The sequence below is a fragment of the Pteropus vampyrus genome, unplaced genomic scaffold, assembly GCF_000151845.1.
Source record: "Pteropus vampyrus isolate Shadow unplaced genomic scaffold, Pvam_2.0 Scaffold16, whole genome shotgun sequence".
In the NCBI taxonomy this organism is placed as follows: Eukaryota; Metazoa; Chordata; class Mammalia; order Chiroptera; family Pteropodidae; genus Pteropus; species Pteropus vampyrus.
The window spans coordinates 6,121,375-6,142,480 of record NW_011888797.1 but is presented as its reverse complement, the minus strand read 5'-3'; the positions used below and the strand labels follow the sequence as shown (position 1 = coordinate 6,142,480).

General features: G+C 36.0%; 1 protein-coding gene across 10 annotated transcripts in view; it reads right to left on the bottom strand.

Moving 5' to 3' along the window:
• Nucleotides 1-21,106, bottom strand: part of RIC8B (RIC8 guanine nucleotide exchange factor B) — a 90,217-nt gene that overhangs the window by 23,932 nt on the left and 45,179 nt on the right. For all 10 annotated transcript variants that reach the window (XR_002779035.1, XR_897578.2, XR_002779036.1 and 7 more), the window contains exons 5-7: nt 13,882-14,110; nt 13,041-13,136; nt 8,005-8,149 (exon numbers count right to left, since the gene is read on the bottom strand). Coding sequence is in view for 3 of the 10 variants with exons in the window: in XM_011387024.2 (XP_011385326.1) it covers nt 8,005-8,149; nt 13,041-13,136; nt 13,882-14,110 (470 nt within the window). In the remaining 7 variants the exon portion in view is untranslated. The remainder of the gene's footprint in view (nt 1-8,004; nt 8,150-13,040; nt 13,137-13,881; nt 14,111-21,106) is intronic.

Genomic DNA, 21,106 nt, shown 5'->3' with positions numbered 1-21,106 from the left:
ACCCATGTTTTCTTCTATGCAATTTATTGTTTTAGGTGTTATATTTAGGTCTTTCATCCATTTGGAGTTAATTTTGGTGTATGGTGACAGCAGTCTAATTTCATTCTTTTGCATGTGGCTTTCCAATTTTCCCAGCACCATTTACTGAAGAGGCTTTCTTTTCTCCACTGTATGTTTTTGGCTCCTTTGTCGAAAATTATCTGCCTATATATATGTGGGTTTATTTCTGAGTTCCATTGGTCGATGTGTCTGTTTTTTTGCCAATACCATGCTGTTTTGATTATTGTCATTTTGTAGTATAACTTGAGAACGCATATAACTCAACAACAACAAAATTTAACAATCTAATTAAAAAATGGGCATAGGATTTGAGCAGACATTTCTCCCAAAAAGACATACAAATGGCAATAGACATATGAAAAGATGCTCTACTTCACTAGCTAATAGAGGAATGCAAATCAAAACCACAATGAGATACTACCTAACACTTATAAGAATGGCTATTAGCAACAAGACCAATAACCAGTGTTGGAGAGGTTGTGGGAATGTAAATTGGTACAGGCACAATGGAAAACAGGATGGAGGTTCCTCAAAAAATTAAGAATAGAATTATCATATGATCCAGCAATCCCTCTTCTGGGTAACTACCCCAAAAACTTGAAAGCATTTATCTGTAAAGACATATGCACCCCGATGTTCATTGCAGCATTCATTATTCACAGTGGCCAAGGCATGGAAACAACTGGTGTCCTTTGATAGATGATTGGATAAAGATGTGGTACCTATACACAATGGAATATTACTCAGCCATAAGAAAAGATGAAATACTGCTATTTGCGACAACATGGACAGATCTTGAGATGATTATACTAATATGTGAAATAAGTCAGACAGAAAAAGTCTAGAGCCATATGATTTCACTCATATGTGGGATATAAAACTGAAAGCAACAAACAAGAGAAACAAATTCATAGACACAGACACTTTAGTGGTTATCAGAGGAAAAGTGGGGGAGGGGAGAGGTAAATAAGGGTAAAGGGGATTAAATATATGGTGATGAAAGGAGATTTGACTTTGGGTGGTGAACACACAATGCAATATACATATGACATATTATTGAATTGTACATTTGAAACCCATATAATTTTATTAACCATTGTCACCCCCAATAAATTTAATTAAAAAAATAAAATTTAAAAAAGGATGTTAGCAAATAGGACAGACTAAGTTATTGCTTTTTAAAAAATGCCACCAATACTATGTAAGCATATGGAATCCACTGAGAAGGTAGCCCCAGGACTTAAACTGGCTGGATTTTAATAATGAACCACTTTCTAGCTGGTCGACCTTGGGTACATTATTTTGCAACTCTGTACCCCAATTTTTTAATCTTGAGAATTGGAATAATAATATCTACTTCAGGTTAATATATGCAAAGTGTGTAAAAGTGTCTGGCACAAAGTAAACAGTCATTGTTTTCCTCTGGTAAAATTAGGTAAAATGATTATTGATCATTTTAGACTCATCTTCACAGGGAGAAGCATTTTCTTTGTAAAGAAAAGGGCATAGCCACATTCTACCCAGAGATCATTCCCCCTTCTCTGTTACACAGGAAAGGATTTATAATCCTTTTCCTTTGAGTCAAACAGTGGAACTTTTAGAAATCTTATACTAGTACCTTCCTCTAACTAGTCTCCCTATTTCCATTCTCACATCCTTCCACACAACTAGTTGCCTGATACATCCTTGTAAAGCAAAAATATTATGTTATCACCTTCTAAGATAAAACCTCTAATATCTCCCCTAAAGGCTGAAGCTTGACTTCTAAAACAGGGCTTAAAGGGTTCTTCATTTTCTGGCCTCTGCTCTCTTTTCCAAATTCATCTCCTAATTACTCCTGCACATTGTAGATCCCTCACACTAGTTTCTTTTCTGTACAGTTCAAGACTGTTTCCCATTTCTCTGTCCTCTTCTGTGAAGACCTGCTCTGACATCCACACTACCCAATCATTCTCTCTTCCAGGAAAGAATAATACCTGGCACATTTCTCTCTTATGCTGCTTACCGTACTGTATTGAAGTTATTCCTTTAAATGGAGAAATGTATTTACCACATTAAGTTCAGAGCACAAATGTATGCTCTTTCATTAAACATTTCTGGGGCACTTACTACCTATAAAGTACTTTGTTAACCATTGGGGATCCAAAGATAAAGAAGACATGATCTCTGACTTAAAGAACCTCAATGTCTAGAAAGAAAGTTCAATAAATAAAAAGAGTTACAACATAACAAATGTGAAAAGTATTAAAAACAGAGATAAGAAAAAACGGCATAAGGCAGAGAATGATTAATTCAGCCTCGGATGATCAGAAGTGTTTTTACAGAGATGATGCGTAACCTGACCTGCAAGGACAGATAAAGCTCACCATGCTAACAAGGATGGGGCAAGGCATTCCATGCAAAAAAGGAACAGCATCTGCTGAGTCATGAGGATATACCAAGAAACAGTGCAATACTATCAATCAGGCAAGAATAAAGACCTTAGCATGATTAAGCAGAAAGTGTAAGGTGGGAGCGGGTTCAGGATATACTACAGAGGTAGCATGGAGGTAAAATTTGGATTTTACCATGTGGGTGACAAGGAGTCATTGAATGTTTTACAAGGGGAGTGACAAGATTATTTTGTATTTTAGAACAATCTCTCAGCCATGTAGAAAACAGACTGAAGAAAACCTTACCACGCATAAGGAGATATTCCTACTTTAATAGTTTATTGAGAGAGACATGGATTTGGGAATCCTCAGAAAACACAGGATAGAATCTCCAAGAGCGAGGATAGGCTCACCCAGGGAGCAATGTAAAGTGAGAACAGGGGCCGGCAGAGAACTCTAGGGAACCATGGCAATTATATATGGACAAAGACAGGAGTGAGTAAACGAGACTGAAAAGAAAAGACAGAGGTAGGCCAAAGGAAATCTAGGAGTGTGTGGTAGCACAGAAACAGAGAGAATGGTCGGCAACGCCAGCAGAGAGATGTAATATAATAAGGACTAAAAAATATCCACTGTATAATTTGCTAGTTTATTTGTGACTTGACTGAGAGCATTTTGAGTGGCATCTGGAGGGGTAGGGAATGGTAGTGGAAAGCCTGACTGGCATCAAGTTGAAGCCTGAGTAGGCAGTATGATACTGTAATGAAAAACAGATTAATCTTTTAAGATACTGAGATACAAAAAACAGTGACATGAAGATGTATATAGGTCGAGGGAAACACGAAGGGAGAGTTAAAAAAACATGAAAGACTAGAGAGTAACAACTGATGAAGTAAGGCTTCTGAGAAGACAGGAAAACATCAACAAAAAAGGCAGACTGTTTAGTGCTGCGCTAAGGAGACACTCCTCTGAGAAAAATAAGTTTATAAAGGTGTGGGGCTAGGGGCCAAGGGCTTTATTTATCTTTGCAATTCAGCCATTACCACATATTGGGAAGTAATGAATGTGTTAAAAGTGGGGAAACCCCGCAAAGGCAGGGGTTTTACAAATTATTTTTTTATTAAACTATATAAGAACTATCTTTAGGCCCCCTTTAAAATATACGCAATTTGCAGAGCAGCTAATAAAAGTTTAGTTTTTCAGGACTCAACAAAACAAGCTCGTAGCATGAAGACAAGTTAACCTGTGGGCCATTATCAGTTGGAGATATAGTTTAGCCTGCACAGATGAGTATTTAAGACACTTGGATGGTTTTCTCTGTGCCAAGTCTTCCATAAAATTTTGTCCTTTTAACTCGCCCCATTTCAATTTTTCCTTCTTAATCCAGTCTCTGTGTTCCTAACCCAATTTGACTGCTGCTTGCTGTGTCTACTGAGTGGTCTAATTTTAGAGCCTTGATCATGGTACCTTCACTTTCAAACAGCTTCGAACATCCTTAAGACGAAAGTTCAGCCACTCTCATAAATGATTTGAAATTTATTTCACATCGATACTGTCTGCCTCCAAGCTCAACTCAAACTCCAAAATCTGATGATTTATAAGTAAGTTGAAAGTGGACTACAAACTTCTCTATCCCGCAGAAGGTTTCAAATTAGAATTAGTTTACAGCATTTAAAAACTAGGAGGTTTTATCTAAAAATCCAGAGTCCCAGCTTCTCTTGAAAAATTTGGAAGATTTGGTAACACTAGCTACATGCTTCCTCACGCTAATAATCAGGTGGAGCTAAATTATAGGAGCAATGTCCTCTTTTTAGTTCCTCCGAGTCCCCTTGTTCCCCAGTCCAAACCCACCATGTCCCCAACAGTTGGCTGAGTGTCAGTTTTCATTTATCACCTTACATCTATCTAGCCCATTTGACTGACTTTTACTATCAACCTGGTACCTGTAAGCATTTGAGTTTATAACTCTTGATAAAAAAGTAAATAATATGAGGGTGGAGATGCTTATCTTTTCTACCTCTGTATTCCCAGGGTCTAGCTCAAAAGGTTACTTGTTAAATGAGGAAATTTTTTATTCCAGAATACATTTACTGAAGTTAAAATCAAATTGAAAGGAAAAGCATATGAACATATATGAACTGTTAAAGGTCAAATGAAAAAGATACAATTTCGCCAATATGGATTGGCTTTGGGCTCCAAGTTAGGACTAGGAAACCTCAAATATTGGGTCTTAGGGGGAACAAAGCTAACCATTTCAAATGAAAAACAACTAACAAATTCATTTATAAATGCATATACTATATCTGCTATGATACTAAGTCATTACTAAGGTGATTATATCTAGATACATAATTTATGTATTTAGATATGTAATTACAGAGGAAATAAACTTTATTTCTCCTCTTTTAATAACTTTTTAAGAAGTACACAAGAAACGCATACTCACTGTAGAAAAATTACAAAATACAGAGAATTAAAAAGTTAGCAGTCATCCTACTACTCATAGGTAACAATAGATAATATTTTGGTATATATTTTGATAATCATTTTTTAATGAATAGATACAGATATGTGTGGTTTAGATTATGTATATACATATATGATTACACTTTAAAAAACAACTAATTTCTGATCTCAGAAAAATTGATTCAATTTAGCCAGTATTTGCAGATTACTATATGCAAGGCACTATACCTGTCACTTAATTCCAAGATTCTATATCAGTCTTTTTTTAAAGTCATGAAAAATTTGTTTAAAAGAGCAGATTTTAATTAACTAGCCTATGGTAATAATTGAAGATAATTATTATGAGAGGAAATAACAGCAGAATGGAATGATAAGACTCAAATTTGGGTTTCAGCCCTAAGTAACCACTTGACCTTGGATAAGTTACTGAAAGGTTCTCAAATGCCAGGTTGCTTCCTTAATAACAATGAAATTAATACTAATATTTACCTTAGAGGGTCCTTATGAGAATTAAATGGGATTATGGCATAGGATGTTCAGCATATGGTATCTCAACACATAATAGCTGTGTTTATTATCATCGTTATGATATGGTTCAAATTATGTTGCTAATATACTATCTTAACAGGAACTGAAGTGCTTAGATCAATCAGTCAGAAATGAAGTTTAAGAATTCAATGGATACAACTCAATAGTAAAAGAACAAATATAGCTGACCCTTGAATAACATGGGTTTGAACTGTGAGGGTCCACTTACATACAGGTGTTTTTCAATAAACATGTACAGTAGTTGATAGTTGGTCATGGGGATGGGGAGCACGGCAGAGGGAATGCAGTTAGCACTAATATGATGGCTAGGTAGAGGGCCAGGGGAGGGAGCGAGCAATTGGGGGATCATTTTATGAACTATATAGATGTCTAACCAATGTACTGTATACTTGAAACTAATTTAAATAAATTTAAAATAAATTTAAAAAATATGTACAGTACTGTAAATATATTTTCCCTCTCTTGTGATTTTAAAATTTTCTTTTCTCTAGCTTACTTTATTATAAAAACGCAGAATGTAATACATACATAAACATACAAAATACATGTTAATCAACTGTTTATGTTATTAACAAGGCTTCCGGTCGACAGTAGGCTACCACTAGTTAAGTTTCTGGGGAGTCAAAAGTTATACATGGATTTTCAACTGTGCAGGGGGTGGGCACCCCTAAGCCCCACATTGTTCAAGGGTTACCTATAATTCAATTACATGTGGGCAAAGGACCTGAACAGGCATTTTTCCAAAGAAGACAAAGAAATGGCCAACAGTACAAGGAAAGGTGCTCAACATCACTAATCATCAGACAAATGCAAATCCAAAGCACGATGAGAGAGCACCTCATACCTGTTAAGATGACTTTTATAAAAATGACAAGAGATGATAAGGGTTGGCAAGGACGTGACAAAAAGGAAATCCTTGTACACTGCTGGTGGGAATGTAAATTGGTGCAGCCACTATAGAACAAAGTATGGTGGTTACTAAAAAAATTAAAAATGGAACTACCATATGATCTAGCAATCCCACTTCTGGGTATATATCCAAAGGAAATAAAATCAGTATCTCCAAGAGATATCTGCACTCCCACATTTATAGCAGCATGGTTCACAACAGCCAAGACATGGAAACAAGCTAAGTTTCCATTGATGCATGAATGCATAAAGAAGATGTGCTAAATAAATGTGTGTGTGTGTGTATAATGTACTATTATTCTGCCATGACAAAAAAGGAAATCCTGCTATTTGCAATAACATGGATAAAGCTAGAGATCATTATGCTAAGTAAATAAGCCAGACGAAGAAAGACAAATACTGTATGATCTTTTCCACTTATATGTAAAATCTTAAAACAAAAAAACGCATAAAGAGTAGAATGGAATGGTGGTTAGCAGTGGGTAGGGGGTTGGAGAAATGGGGAGATGCTGGTCAAAGAGTACAAGCGTATGAGTAAGTTCTGGGGACCTAACATGTGGCATGGTGACTATAGTTAACAATACTGTATTATACACCAGAAATGTACTAAGGGAGTAATAAATCTTAAGCGTTCTCACCACACACACACACACACACACACACACACACACACACACACACACAGAGTAACTGTGTGAGGTAGTGATGTATTAACCTGTAATCATTTAACAACATGTATATCAATCATCATGTTGTACACTTGAAATATATACAATTTTGTCAATTATACCTCAATAAAGCTGGCATTAAAAAAAAAAAGAATTCAACTGACTTAAGATTTTGAGAGAAGTAATGAAGTCTTTCGCCTCCAAATTATCTCTCTCACAAAACTGGGGTACTGTAAAAGAATGGAATATAAAATCTTAGATGGGACTTTTATACCAGTATATTTATAAACTAGGAGATGAAGAAAGAAATAGGCTGAATGTGCCTTGTTCAGAGAACGTGCCTATTGTTGAGCAAGCAACATACAATTTTAGGAAACATTTTAAATTGTTAGAGGTATCTCAGAAGACAAACACTTTATATATAATATACTTATAAAATTGTATTTATTACACTGTAGTGTAGCTATTTTTTAATTTTTTTCTACTTCTATCTTAAGGTAAGGGGTATATCTTAAGCATTTTTGTACTTCTATCTAGTACATTATACAACTCACATTTTATAACAAGTTACTGACTAAAAACTTCTATAGCTTTAAGTCCAAGAGAAATTAAAGAGGAGAACTAACCCAGGACTTTGTCTAGTTATCAAAATTGCAGAGTTTGAATTACTGAAGCAGATTTTTCATAATGGCTCTGGGTCCTGACCCATTGAGATTAAGAAGTCTACGCAAAGGATACAAAAGGCAAAATTTAAATGTGAGTGTGGTTGGTAGTGTATCTGTCTGCATGTCTCAATGAATTCGGAAGCATATAGAACATGTTTAAAATGTATTAATCTTAATGTCTTTTCAGGCCTCTAATAGAACAGATAGACAGTGAGCTCTGAAAAGAGTGGAATGAGATGGCCACTACTCTCAGAAAGATTTCTCAGACTCCTTCAGAAAAATAAAACAGTAGAAGGCAAAGAGAGTTTAACCTACCTCTCTCTTTGCAAAGCACAAAAAGGAATTCAGCAGCAATTTGCTTGACTCCAAGGTCAACATGTGTCATTAGGCGCACCAGCTTATTTCTCACAGTTGAGCCAACTTCAGGTCGATTTGTCACATCCCTCAATGGTGGTAAAACCTAATGGTACAAATGCAAAAGCCATCATCAATCGTGGGTACTAAAGCAAGCGAGGATGACACCATGAAACTGGTCAGTCTTATAATGTCTACTGTGCTCACTTTTGCCAAGAGTGGAAAAAACATTAAAAAAAAAAATAGGTTTGCTTCCAAAAAAAAATAAAATAAAACTAAACAATGACAAAAAAAAAAAAAAAACCCCAACAAAAAAAAACCTCAAATATTTTCATGCTTGTAACAAAATTTTATTTGAAGAGAAACATCACTATAACACCATGGTATACTCATATCTATTTTTGAGCTTTAATTCATCTCAGCACCTGGAATGCCTCTGCTTGCTTCTATCAAAATCCATTTTAAAGTTGGGGTTAAGTTTCTCTTTCTTCCATGAAGACTTCCTGAATACCCTGACTCACAGTGATTTTTCTCTTCTTTTAATTCTTGCAGCATTTGCTGTTTACTAAAAAAATCTATACTTACGTTTTCTAGTTTTACTTTATAATAAAAGTGGCTATTAATTATGGAGTACTTCCTATGTGCTAGCTGATTTAATATATTTTCTATAATCATCTCCATAGTAACCTTGCAAAGGATGTAGGAACAGCAACATCATCTATATTATAGACTGAGCCTCAGAAGGCTTACGAAACTTGCGTGGTTTGTCTAGTTTGTTTGCTCACTCACTCACCCACTCATCCACCCAGACCACTTCCTCTTCTGGTTCTCCTCTTATTTCACTGGTTGCTTTATCTCAGTCTCTTCTACCAATTCTCTTCTTTCCTCTTGTTTTCTAGGTGTTGGAATATTCAAAGGTTGAGTTCTTGGGCAACATTTCTTCAGTATTTTCACTTACTCTATTGGTGCTCTCATCCAGTTTTATAGCTTTATATGGTCTCTATAAACTAATAGCTCCCTAAATTATATCTCCATCTTGATTTCTTCCCTGATCCCCTGACTTTTATAGGTTTTTTCAAATTTAGCATATCCTAAAAAGAACTCTTGATGCTCCCAGCAAGCTGCTCCTTATGTAGTTTTCCGGCCATTAAATGGCAAACCCATTCTTCCAACTGTTTGGTACAGAAACCTTGGACACATCTTTGATCCCTCTCTTTCATACCCCACACCCAATCCATCGGCAAAGTATTTTGGCTCTCCTTTTAAATATATCCACAATCCAACCTCATCTCACTACCTCCTCTAGTATTACCACATCCAAGCTAACATTATTTCTTGCTTGGACTATTGCCACAGTCTTCTGATTGGTCTCTGCTTCAATTCCGGTCCTTCTGATTTATTCTCTACATAGCAGCCAGGATGATCCTTTGAAAGTCAGATCATGTCATGTCTCTGCTCACAGTCCTCCAGTTCCTATGGCTTCCCATCTCACCCATAGCAAAAGATGAGGTTCTTAAAACTCCCTTAGGTTTCACATAATCTAGTTTCCTGCTACTTTTCTGACTTCATTTCTACTATACTCCTTGCTTACACTGCTACAGCCACACAGACCTCCATGACTCTCCTTAAACACACCAAGCACCTTCCCGCTTCCAGGTCTTTGCATTTGCTGTTCCCTCTGCCCAGAAACTCTTTTTCTAGAAACTTGAATGGCTTATTCCCTTGCTTCCTTCGGGTCTCTGTCTAAATGTCACTTATAGAAAAACACTTTCTGACCACCCTATATAATTAACCTTTAGCATTCTTTTTTACCACCTCCCACTTTCATCTTCCTCATAGCATTTACCACCACCTGACATCATATATATTTATTTCTTTAGTGTCTGCCTTCTTCCACAGAGTCAGTGGGGCATGGGAGCAGAGATTTCTTTCTGCTTTGTTTACTATTCTCAGTGCCTTGCAAATTATACGTATTCAATATTTCTTGACTGAAGGAAGAATGAATTCAAGTAACTTTTAAAAAATGCTTCTATAAGCTATGCATTATGCATAGCAAATGACGATAGACACAAAGTCAAATAATAATTTATTTTGCCAGACCCTTTTTGAGTATATTTTTATTTAATCTGTTCAACTTACTTTCTTCCTTCCCACATTCTCTATGTTGAGTGCCTACCATGTATCAGGAGGTACTGGAGGCAGTAAAGACATAACTGAATAAAAACAGAAACTAAATCTCAGAAAATTGAGTAACCCACCCAAAGTATTTATAGAACCCATATTTTAATTATCTCTGGTAGGACAGAACACAATGCTCTTTGTGTTCTATAGGCACAAAGTAATTGCACAATAAATTCTTGTTATTTATTCAGCCAATCATGTTGAATTTATCTCCTATTTCTAGAAGAATGAGACATGTAACAAGTTTTCATGTAGTATGTGCTTAAAATTCCAGAGGACAGAATCTATTAACATAGGTTATCACACAAAAAGTCTGTGAGCCATATTTTGAGCTCCTTGGAATAAGTTTTTTAAATGAAATTTTGTTGTTTTTATTATTATTTATCACTCTCAAATTGCATAGGTACAGACCCTTTCTATAACTGCCCCGCAAATACTACCTTCCAACAAAGGTTTTCTTTGACAAATCTTGTCAAGTTCCTCTCTCAAACCCATAGCATTCTCATCTCTTCCCTAAGCCTTACCAGACTAACGTAGCCTGGATCAGTAATTTCTACCCTGATCCTTTCTCTTTCTACCTGCTCCAATACAGACCACTCAAGACCGATTTCCTCTGGGCATGCACCAATAGAATTTAATCTGGTATCAATGGTAGAGCATAATAATTAATAAGCCATGGTTCCATTTACACTATTATCAAAGCTAATCATGTTACTTCAAGTTTTGCCTTTCTCAATTATACTCTATAGTACTCTGAGCACCCTCCTTAGAAGGAAAGTTGATTTTTGAAAAGTGCCTTGTATCTTTAGTTATCTTTTACTTGTCTTGTTTCATTTCTTTATCTATACTGTAGTGTTTCCTTGAAGACAAGGAATGGGTCTCATAATCTCTTATATCTACATAATGTGTGACCCAAGGCCTTTGTGTAAAGAAACTGTTTAACAAATAGCTTATTTTTATCTTTTAGCTTTTTTGGCCAGAGATAGCAAAACCTAAACAGTTTAGTTGAACTTGGATCTCCTATGTGAAAAAGCTTAAAGTATTTTCATTTGTTATTCTTCACCAAGTCCTCCTAGCCATGGTAGAATGTCTTTAAAAAGGTCAAATTTGGAGATGACCCCAATTCATTAATTAACTAGTTTATTTTGTTTAAATGATTATTTGTGCTTTCATGGTATGTCTCTCTTCCTTCAACAGACTATAAATTCCTCAAAGATAAGAATCCCGACTTTCCAATCTCTCCTTACCAGAAATATCTATTAATGTGTTCTACATACAGTAAAGTGCTTACTAAATCTGGACCATAAACATAGAGGGGAAAAATGAACCTGGTTCATTTATTAGGGGAAATTCTACACAGCAATAAATCAATAATGAGGTGAATGGTACTACCATGTATTGAAATGTGGGAAGAAGGAAAAAACAGGGTGGGGTGGGCATGAGAAATCAAGACATTAGTTTGGAATATGTTAAACTTGAGATACTATACATCCAAGGGGAGGAGATGAGTAGGTAGTTTGCCATATAAGTCTGGAGCTTAGGGGACAGACCAGAGCTGGAGATAGAAATTTGGGAGTCATCAGTGTATAGATGATTTTCAAAACCATGACTGCTGAATGAGATCAAAGATGAGTAAAAAGAAAAGACAGCGTGAATATAGAAAACTCTTCTGAGGAACAATGCGTAAAGAAGAGTAGAGGAATGGGGAGGCAGCTTGAGAAGTAGGGTTAAGGGAAGAATTTTTTGCTTTTATAATGGAAGATGAGTTTGAATGTGGACAGAAATGATTTAGTACATTAAAAAAAAATGATTAATTTAGGAAGAAAGAAGGAATAAATGCAGGAGCAAAGTTCTTGAGAAGGTGAGAGAGGAATCCAAGATACCAGTGCAGAGGCTGGCCAGAGAAGGAAGCAGGGACAATTCATCCATTGTGATAGAAGAGACAAAAGATCTGGTGGTACAGATGCATTTCTTACCATGACCTCTAACTGCTCCATCCTACTCCAAACCTTCATCGTGAGCTCTTTTTGGGCTGGTCTCTTCGCACCTACTCACACTTCTCTAGTCTAACCTACAGACAGTACCCAAAGTATCTTTAAATATAAATGAGGTCACGTCACTTCCCTACTCAAAACAGCCGAATGCTTCCCCAAATCACTTAAAAGAGAAGCAGAAGTCCTATACGATCTTATGTTATTTAGTTCTTGCTTTTCTCTTTTACTTCATCTACCACTCTCTCCTTTGCACATTGTTATCTGATCTTTTTGCTTTTCCTTAAGCATTCCAAAGCATCCTTCCATCTCAGGAACTTTGAACTTGTTCTCTGGTACATTCTCGTTCTAGAATATTCTCAGAGATCCTTTTCTTACTTATCTAAGTTTTTGCTCAAACATTACTTCCTCAGAGAGGTCCTCCCTTATTCTTCTAAGTTCCCCCTCCCCTGCTGTATCTATCTTCAGAATGCTTATCCTTCCTTGCCATTATATCATATCTTTACTTGTTTACTTTTTAACCTCTCAGTGTAAGGTCAACTCCACAAGGCAAAGACTTCATCTGTATTTTAATGTTTAGAACGATATTTAGAACACAGCACATAGTAGATTCAAGAAATACTTGTTGAATAAATGAATGACAAAAAAATACACAGGATCACTTATTTCTGGATTAGGAAGATTTCAAAGATTAAAACTAACTTTTCCGAGTTTCTGACTTTCTAAAAGAAAACAACTATGAAAGAATTTAAATCATTAATTCTATGTTTAAAAAAAAACACATAGAAGATGAACTTTAAGATGTAATATGCATTAAGCAGTTACCTGATCTTTGAGAAATTTTCTGATGTTTCGATGGGCTCGGGAACATTCTGTTAATAAGCTGAGAACTGGAGTTAGACCCTCTCTATAGCTGCTTCCCTATAAAGAAAACCATATATGCTATATTAGTTTAGTTTGTAACAGTATTACTTTTCTCCATATAACTGAGCATATTAATACTCCTTTTTGAGGGGAAGACATTCTATGCTACCAAAGCTTACAAACTATTTATGAAATTATTTTCCTAACAATATTTCCGTTTCATCAGTTAGTTTCATGTTTACTAATGCTCATTTTCACCCTTCCTGGGTTTTTCTACATTTTATAGGGTCTTCACTGACTTAACCAATAAGCTTAAATGAGGCAAAGGTTTTGATGATCGACCCACACACTACCCTGCTGCCTTTTAATACAGTTGCCTGACAAAGCAAGTGGCAGATGAGAGAATATAAGCAGCTCACAACCAACAGAAAGTTGATTTTTCTTTTAAAGATGTCTTTTAGGTATTATGAAAAGTATCAGCAAGTTTTGGGGGGGATAATTTTAACCTCTAGGACTTACAAAATAACTACGTGTAAAAGTAATTCATTTTTCCTTTGTTTTCAGGCACTTGTCAATTTTGGTGCTGCATCAATACAATTTCAGCTTTAAACAAATTAATTCACTTGGTTTCATCAATTTATCATAGCATTATAAAGTGCTTTCCAGAGAACAAATAATTATACAAGATGTCAACTATAAAAGAAGCTTAGATTTAAAAATCATGTCTCGTAATACTGCTACGTATGGCACTTCTACATTCTTTAGAAGCATCTTTCAAAGGCCTCCATTTTATCAGCCTTACCTTGTCTATTCTCTTCTCCATAAAATTGAGTAAAACATGAATGGCTTCCATATTCATACCATTATATACCATGGTATTATTTTTCAAAACTGTTTCTTTCTCAGCTGTTTTATCACTGGGCACTTCATCTAGAGTCGTTGCCTCTTGGGCTGTTTCTTCATGGGTTAATGGACAAATGAGAACATCCAAACAAGAGACCGGAACATTGCTTAAAAGGTTGACTGCATTGCTGAAAAGCAATTTAAAAATACAATATTTTAACTTGATTGAATAGTCTTTTAAAAAGCAAACATAGTAAGAAGTTCAGAAGTGACTTTTAGGAGTCAATTAAAAATTTTCTTTTTCAAAATGAGCCTTTAATATTACGTGGCATTTACTGACTAAGAGAAAATAAAGAGAACTATTTCAAATACACAGATGACAAATTAGAAAGAACAGATGTTAAACGGACACACACAATCACATGATGTCATGTCACTTTCTGAAATGCTAAAATAGGAATTAGTGAGCTTTAACACCAGCTCTTTAATTTTATTACAACACAATGCTAGCTTTACAATTTTTCCTTGGGGTTTTAAATCCTTTTGTGGATTCACCGGTGTTTTATTATTCCCTAGATTACAACATAAAGCATCTGAGAAGCACTGTATATAAGCAGCTTATCACAGAGGCAACAATGTTAAAACTCAAATATCGTAGGATTAAGTTTTGTTTTTTTCTAGATGTAGAAAATACAATTTTTAGATCATCCAAATTTTTTGTGAGACACTTGCAGAAAATGGGTAATGGTGCTTTTTCTTGCTCTCTTATCACCAGGTTTCTTTAAAAGAGGCCACCATAGTTCTTTTGAAGCTATCTCCTAGGCCTTTCTCCTATGTATTAATGAATACACCAGCCTGAGATGCACACCAGTAGGGGGAACCCAAACCTTGTATTGTTGGTATTCTTGCACTGTTGCTCAGTGTATAAAAGATTAAAATGACACTAACAATTGAAAAATTAGACATGTTCTCAATTAAAATATTTTCTTTCATGTATTATTTCATATTCTTTCATCTAAAGGGAGAGGCAGTGCTCTGTGCTAACTGGATCTTGTAAGCCTGTGCCTCAGAACTTCCTGATAAACAACAATGGAAAGACAGGCATTACATTTCCTAGTGACAGAGAAGCAGGTCTAAAAATAACCACATCCTGACTAAAAATAAACTCTTGCAAATGTAATTTAAAAGTCTAACCACTTGGAAACCAAATTCAGGGCTTAATCTATCTGATGCGGTCTTAATTTAGACCATAGTAGTTCCTTTTAATTTAGATTATAGTGATACTCTCAAAAATAAAACAAAATAAAAGAAATAAAACACACAATTTTTTCCTCTCCTTTACTCTGAAGTGTGACTCCATTTCCCCAAGAATGAATATTTCCTTTCTTTTTATATTATGGAAAAAAAATCGTAAGGAATCAAAGTTTAAAACTTAGATGATGTAGAACAATGAGTGTTAACGTAAAGGGTACCAAAAAATCTGAACCAAGAACAAAAATAACAAATCCTATGAATGAATAGTTCCTGGTAAAATACAAGTTATTTGGTTGTTCCCACTGAAAATCTACTGCAGCTGCTGCTACTGCTGCTGCTATTATTATTAAACAAAGAAAAGTCTGTAATTTTGGTTATTTGTAAATAATTACAACTGGTTGAAATAAAATGCTTTACCCACAAACTTTTTAAAAAAATTTTTTGCAAACATCTGTAGTTCCTTATCCATAGTTAAAGATATTTTGCTTCTGACTTAAACATTTGGTAACTGTAATTATTACAGATTCACTAGAGTTAAAAAAAAAAAAGAAAAGAAAAGAACTCTACCTTAGAATTACTTTCTAAAACTGTATAAGCCATTCTGAAATGTTAGGATTTTTTTAAACACATAGGGCAGTAGGCTCTGGAGTCTATCGATAGTATAATTCTCTGAATCTACCACAGAGACCATACTGAAAAGTTTAAGATGATGCATTTCATTACAAAGAAATATTTCCTTTTAAATTCATTTAAAATAAGCAGTTTCCGGGAAGTTGGTATATTTAAGAAATCAAATATTTGGAGGTTGTAGGCTTTTCAAGAAAAGTTCCCATTTTCTCGTTTCTTATTAAACAACTGGGTTCCCAAACAACTACGAAATTAATTTTCTGGCTCACTGTGTTTGAGCTATTCTTTTTAAGTAAGGAAGGCCAGCTTTTTGAGCTCTGTCACTTCTCTGACAGTTTTATTTGTGGTAGAAGAGTGTATGAAATTCTCCAGCTACCAGGAAGTCAGTGACTATGCACAGATCCACACAATGGTGTTTGCATTCCTACTCCAGGGGGTAGAAATACTGTGTATATTACTCTCCCCTTTTCAGCTTCCTAGAGATCATTAATCACTGGGACATGACATCCTCCCACTCATGCTCCCAGCCCCCTCCTGATATGCAGATTTAAAAGCAAGGCCTATTTAGAGCTCCTTAATGCCCTGATTAAAGCCTTGTAGTTGTGGGAGAGGGAAGGCAATCTAAAATACGGCCCTGTATCAATTTGCTGGACTGAACATAATTTAATACCAAATGTCACAGAGAAGCACGATGACAGTACATGTAGACCCACAACTGTTAACAAATCTTCCTGGTCAGATATCTTTTTCATGGCTGAAAAACCTACTTAAATGAATCTTAAGATCGCCCAAAGATTTTCAGATGTAAATACCTAAGTTTACTTTAATCTAACTCAGTAATCTAACTCAATTCAGTAATTATTTCTTAATTACCTATGCTAGGCATTGCTTTAGGCAGGTATTATGAAGAAAACAGAGATACCTCCCTGCCCTTATGGAGCTTATTTTCGATATGGAAAAAACAGTCAATGACAAAACAAATAAGTTAATTGAACAGAAGGTGATAAGTGGTCTGGGTGTAAAACCCAGGAGGGTAAGATAGGCAGGATGTGTGGGTTGTAATTTTGAATAAGGTGATTACAGCAGACTTCACGGAGATGGTGTCATTTGAGCAAAGACTTAAAGAAGTTAGGGATATCTACATGGCTTACTGTTGAATTGTACACTTGAAACTTAATGTTTTTTTATTATGGAGACATTAACAAAAAGTTAATGTCTTTTTGTTAATGTCTCCATAATAAAAAAAAAATAATAATGAAAAAAAAAAGAAGTTAGGGATTAAGCTGTGTGCTATCTGGGGAAAGAGCTTTTCAGGAAGAAAAGCAAGAGCAAAGGTCCCAGGGCAGGAGCAATGACATGTATGAAGTGCAAAGAAGTTGGGGTGGTTGAAGCACATATACAGAAGGAAGAGTAGGATAGGAGACCAGACAGGTAGTAAGGGGTGAGATTGACCTTGCAGGGTTATGTTAAGAGGGTCACTCTGGCTCCAGCAGAACAGTTAATAGGAAGGACATCAAAGGTGAGGAAGACCAGTTAAGGTGTTACTATAATAATTCAGGTGTGTGAACAGGGGATAACAGTGAAGTGGTTAGATGTAGATTCATTTTGAAGGATTTCCTGACAGACTAGTGTAGAGTGTGAGAATCCAAGGTTCTAGCTTTAGCAAGCGGAAAGCTGGAGTTGCCATAAACTGAAATGGGAAAAGCAAATTTTTAGGGGAAGACTGTTTAATGTTGGATATGTTAAATTTGGGATGCCATTAGACTTCCAAGTAGAGATGTTAGTAGGAAGTTAGTTATAAGAATGAGTTCGGAGGGGTGGGGGAGAGAGATCTAGGTTAGGTATATAAATTGAGAAGTCATTAACATGTAGATAGTATTTAAAGATAGAAGACTGGATTAGATCAGTAAGGGAATGAGTGTGGGAGGAAAAACTAATAGGGCTGAGCCTGGGACACTCCATCATCCAGAGGCTGAGACATAGAGGAAGAAATTACAACTAGCTACAGGTAGGAGGAAAACCAAGATAGTATGGTATCCTGGAAAAAAATAGGTAAGTAAGACTGGAGTCGCTTGTGACAAAGGATGTGGGCAGATCAAGCAATGACAACTGAGAAACGTCCACTAGATTTAGCAACACAGAAATCACTAGTGACCTTAATAGCCATTCTGGTGGAGTAGTGGGACTAAAGCCTACATAGAATGGATTCAAGAGAGAATAACAAAAGAATCAGGTAGCTAACACCTAAGAGGAGTTTCGTGCAAAGGCCAAGAGAAGGCTGGAACAGCAGCAGATGAGGAAGTGTCAAGAAAACTTTGGATCAGGTATGGATGGAAAGACCTCTGAATGCTGCTCTCAGCAGTGGGTACCTTTATAACTCATAGTGACCTGGTCATTGTTCTTTATTTCTGTATCTGTCCATGTTTTCTCTTGCCTACAACACTCTCATTCTTTAAAACTAGCTCAAACCTTACTTCATTCTCAGCAAATACTTACTATGCCTTGTGCTAGGTGCTAAGTATACAAAAATAAATAAAATATACCCATTGTTCTAAGAGAAAGCAGCATAACATAATTCGTAGAACAATGGGCTGAATTCTAGGTTGCCCCTTAGTAAAAGTGTGCCTTGGGCAAATTACATGACCTCTTCTAGGCCTTGGTGTCCTCAACTATAAAGGGAAATAAGTTTATCTCTTTATCGATGTGAGGATTGAATGAAAAAAAGCATGTAAAGCATTCTGCTTGGCACATAGTAAATGCCAATTATTAAGGAGATTCTGAATGGTAGATATATTGCATTATACTGCAGTGGTCCCCAACCTTTTTGGCACCAGGGACCAGTGCTCCTCTGAGAAATGACCTGAGGTGGAGCTGAGGTGGTGATGCTAGTACTGGGGAGCAGCTCCAAATACAGATGAAGGTTTGCTCATTCGCCATTGCTTACCTCCTGTGTGCGGTCTGGTTCCTAATAGACCACAGACTGGCACCAGTCTGCAGCCCATCGGCTGGGGATCCCTGCACTACAGGAAAGAATAGTAAAATATGGAAGAAAGAGAATATGGTGTCTGTGGAGAAATGAAAACAAGTCTCTAAGTCTAAAGCAAAAGACAAGGCCTCTAAAGGAGGGGCCTTAGTAGTAGGCCAGAAGGGTGTGTGTATGGAGTGAGGTAGAGAGATTATAATAAAGGGGACTGCCGTGATGAGATATGTTACAGCCAGGCAGCTTATTGATAACCTTAAACCAGAGTTGTGTTGGCCTTTGAACAAAGGAGAAGGTGCAAAAGCCAGGGAAACATTACCCAGATGAAACCGCAGATCATTAATAAATGCACAGTGACAAAACAAATGTATTTGTTTCTAATTGTGAAGACAGAGGTGAGCCATGAGAGGATTCTAAGCAGAGATTTGCCTTTTAAAAAACAACTCTGCATACTCTGAAGATGAAGTACCACTCTGTCAGGTTAGGTAAAATTTTCCCAAAGGACGAGCAGCCTGAGTTTAGAAGTAGAGAAAGAAGGTGATCTAACAGATCTGGGGTTGGGTACCTGAAGGCTGGCAGGACATGATAATGATGAGGGACCAGAGAGAGGTTGAAATGATGAATCAATGCTTCAGAATAGAGAGGAAAGAAAGTAAACCTATATGGGGGCTTATACATAGGAGAAAAAGGAATCATCAGGGAACCGGAGGTCTGGATGAAGATGAAGAACAGGTACCACATGAATGAGGAAGAGTCCCCTCATCATGTGAGACCACAGTGAGTTTGTTCTTTGAATTCTATTAGTAATTACTATTTGGATAGTTAATTTACTGAGAGACTACTCAAAAACTATCTTATGATACCTCTTTTATTCTTGTCTTGAAATGTTATTTAACTAGTAATAATATTTATGTCTTGTCTCCCCATTTAGACTATGTTCCTCCAGAGTATGCACTGTGGAGTCCTTCAAGCACCTAGCACGGTGCTCAGAGATACAAGAGAAAAATATCTGTTCACCTAGATAACTGTTATTCACAGTGAAAATCAGGTTAAAAAGCTAAGAACTTTAAGGTTAACAAAAGAACAAAAACAAACAAAATAATAAACAACAACAAAAAAAACCCAAAATAAAACCTCCTCTCCTTGATTTCTCCAAAGTAAACTAATTTTTTCCGTATAGCTACATAAGCTTGATCATGTCTGACACAACATTCATCAGAACAACTGCATTTGCTTACTTAAAAGTCTGTTTTATCCCCTGGAGAACACAGATTGTACTAGATTCATCTTTGTTGCCCTAGAGCTCAACATAGAGCCTAACACATAGTAAGTGTTCAGTTAATAAATATAAGCCAAAATGAAATCATCTAATTTTCAAACATTATTAAGTCTGTCATGTGTAAGCCACTATGCTTAGCTAATGCTATGGTGCTAATCATTTTGCAACATGTAAGTGGCTGAAATTAACATGTTATACACCTTAAACTTGTACAACGTTATATGTCAATTATATCTCAAAGCTTAGCATTGTAATGAGTTGTCATTAGGTACTAAATTTTCCCCTTCAATATATGAGATAAAATGAATTGGTTTAAACAAAGAAATAACAAAAAAAAAAGTAGAGAAATAAATACTTTTTAAACACACTGGCTCTTTTGGGTGAAAAAATAAAGAGCTTTGTAGATACCAATGTGCTGAGTGAAAGAAATTAGATTGAGAGGCTAAAGGAAATTAAATCAGATCTGGTCCTCCCCTCGTCTTTTCTCCTCTCTTTTTTCATGCACAGGCCATCCCATCTTCCTCTTTCTCTCCAAAACAAAATAAAACCACAACCATATTCACATGGAACTTTTTTTGGCTAAGTGTTTATGTATAAGCTGACTGACTATGGACAAGAGGGCTGAAAATACTTTCAGGCAGATAGAAGAGATGAACAGAACTAGGACGTCCTTTAATGTACCCAAAGAGGAGGGTCATACCAACAATTTACTTGTTACCTTAAGTATAGGCAAAATAAAATGAAATATAAGACACAGATTTTTAAAACTAAGATGCTGATCAGTGGAAGGAAAGGTCAAGTCAGCTGTTACTGTGAGCTAACTCATTTTATCTCTACACCCAAGTCCTCTTGATTTCCCTGGTGGGGTACAGGGAACACTGTCTTACAGAGACAACGTATCAGAAAAAAGCTGCTGCCAAGCCATTTTACTCACTCGTCTCCTAGGCTCCTGACATGCATGTATCATAGAACATAGAAAAACTTAGATTAACAAAAAGAATTTCTCTACGTAATCACAGGATATACATAGAAATAAGTTTTCTA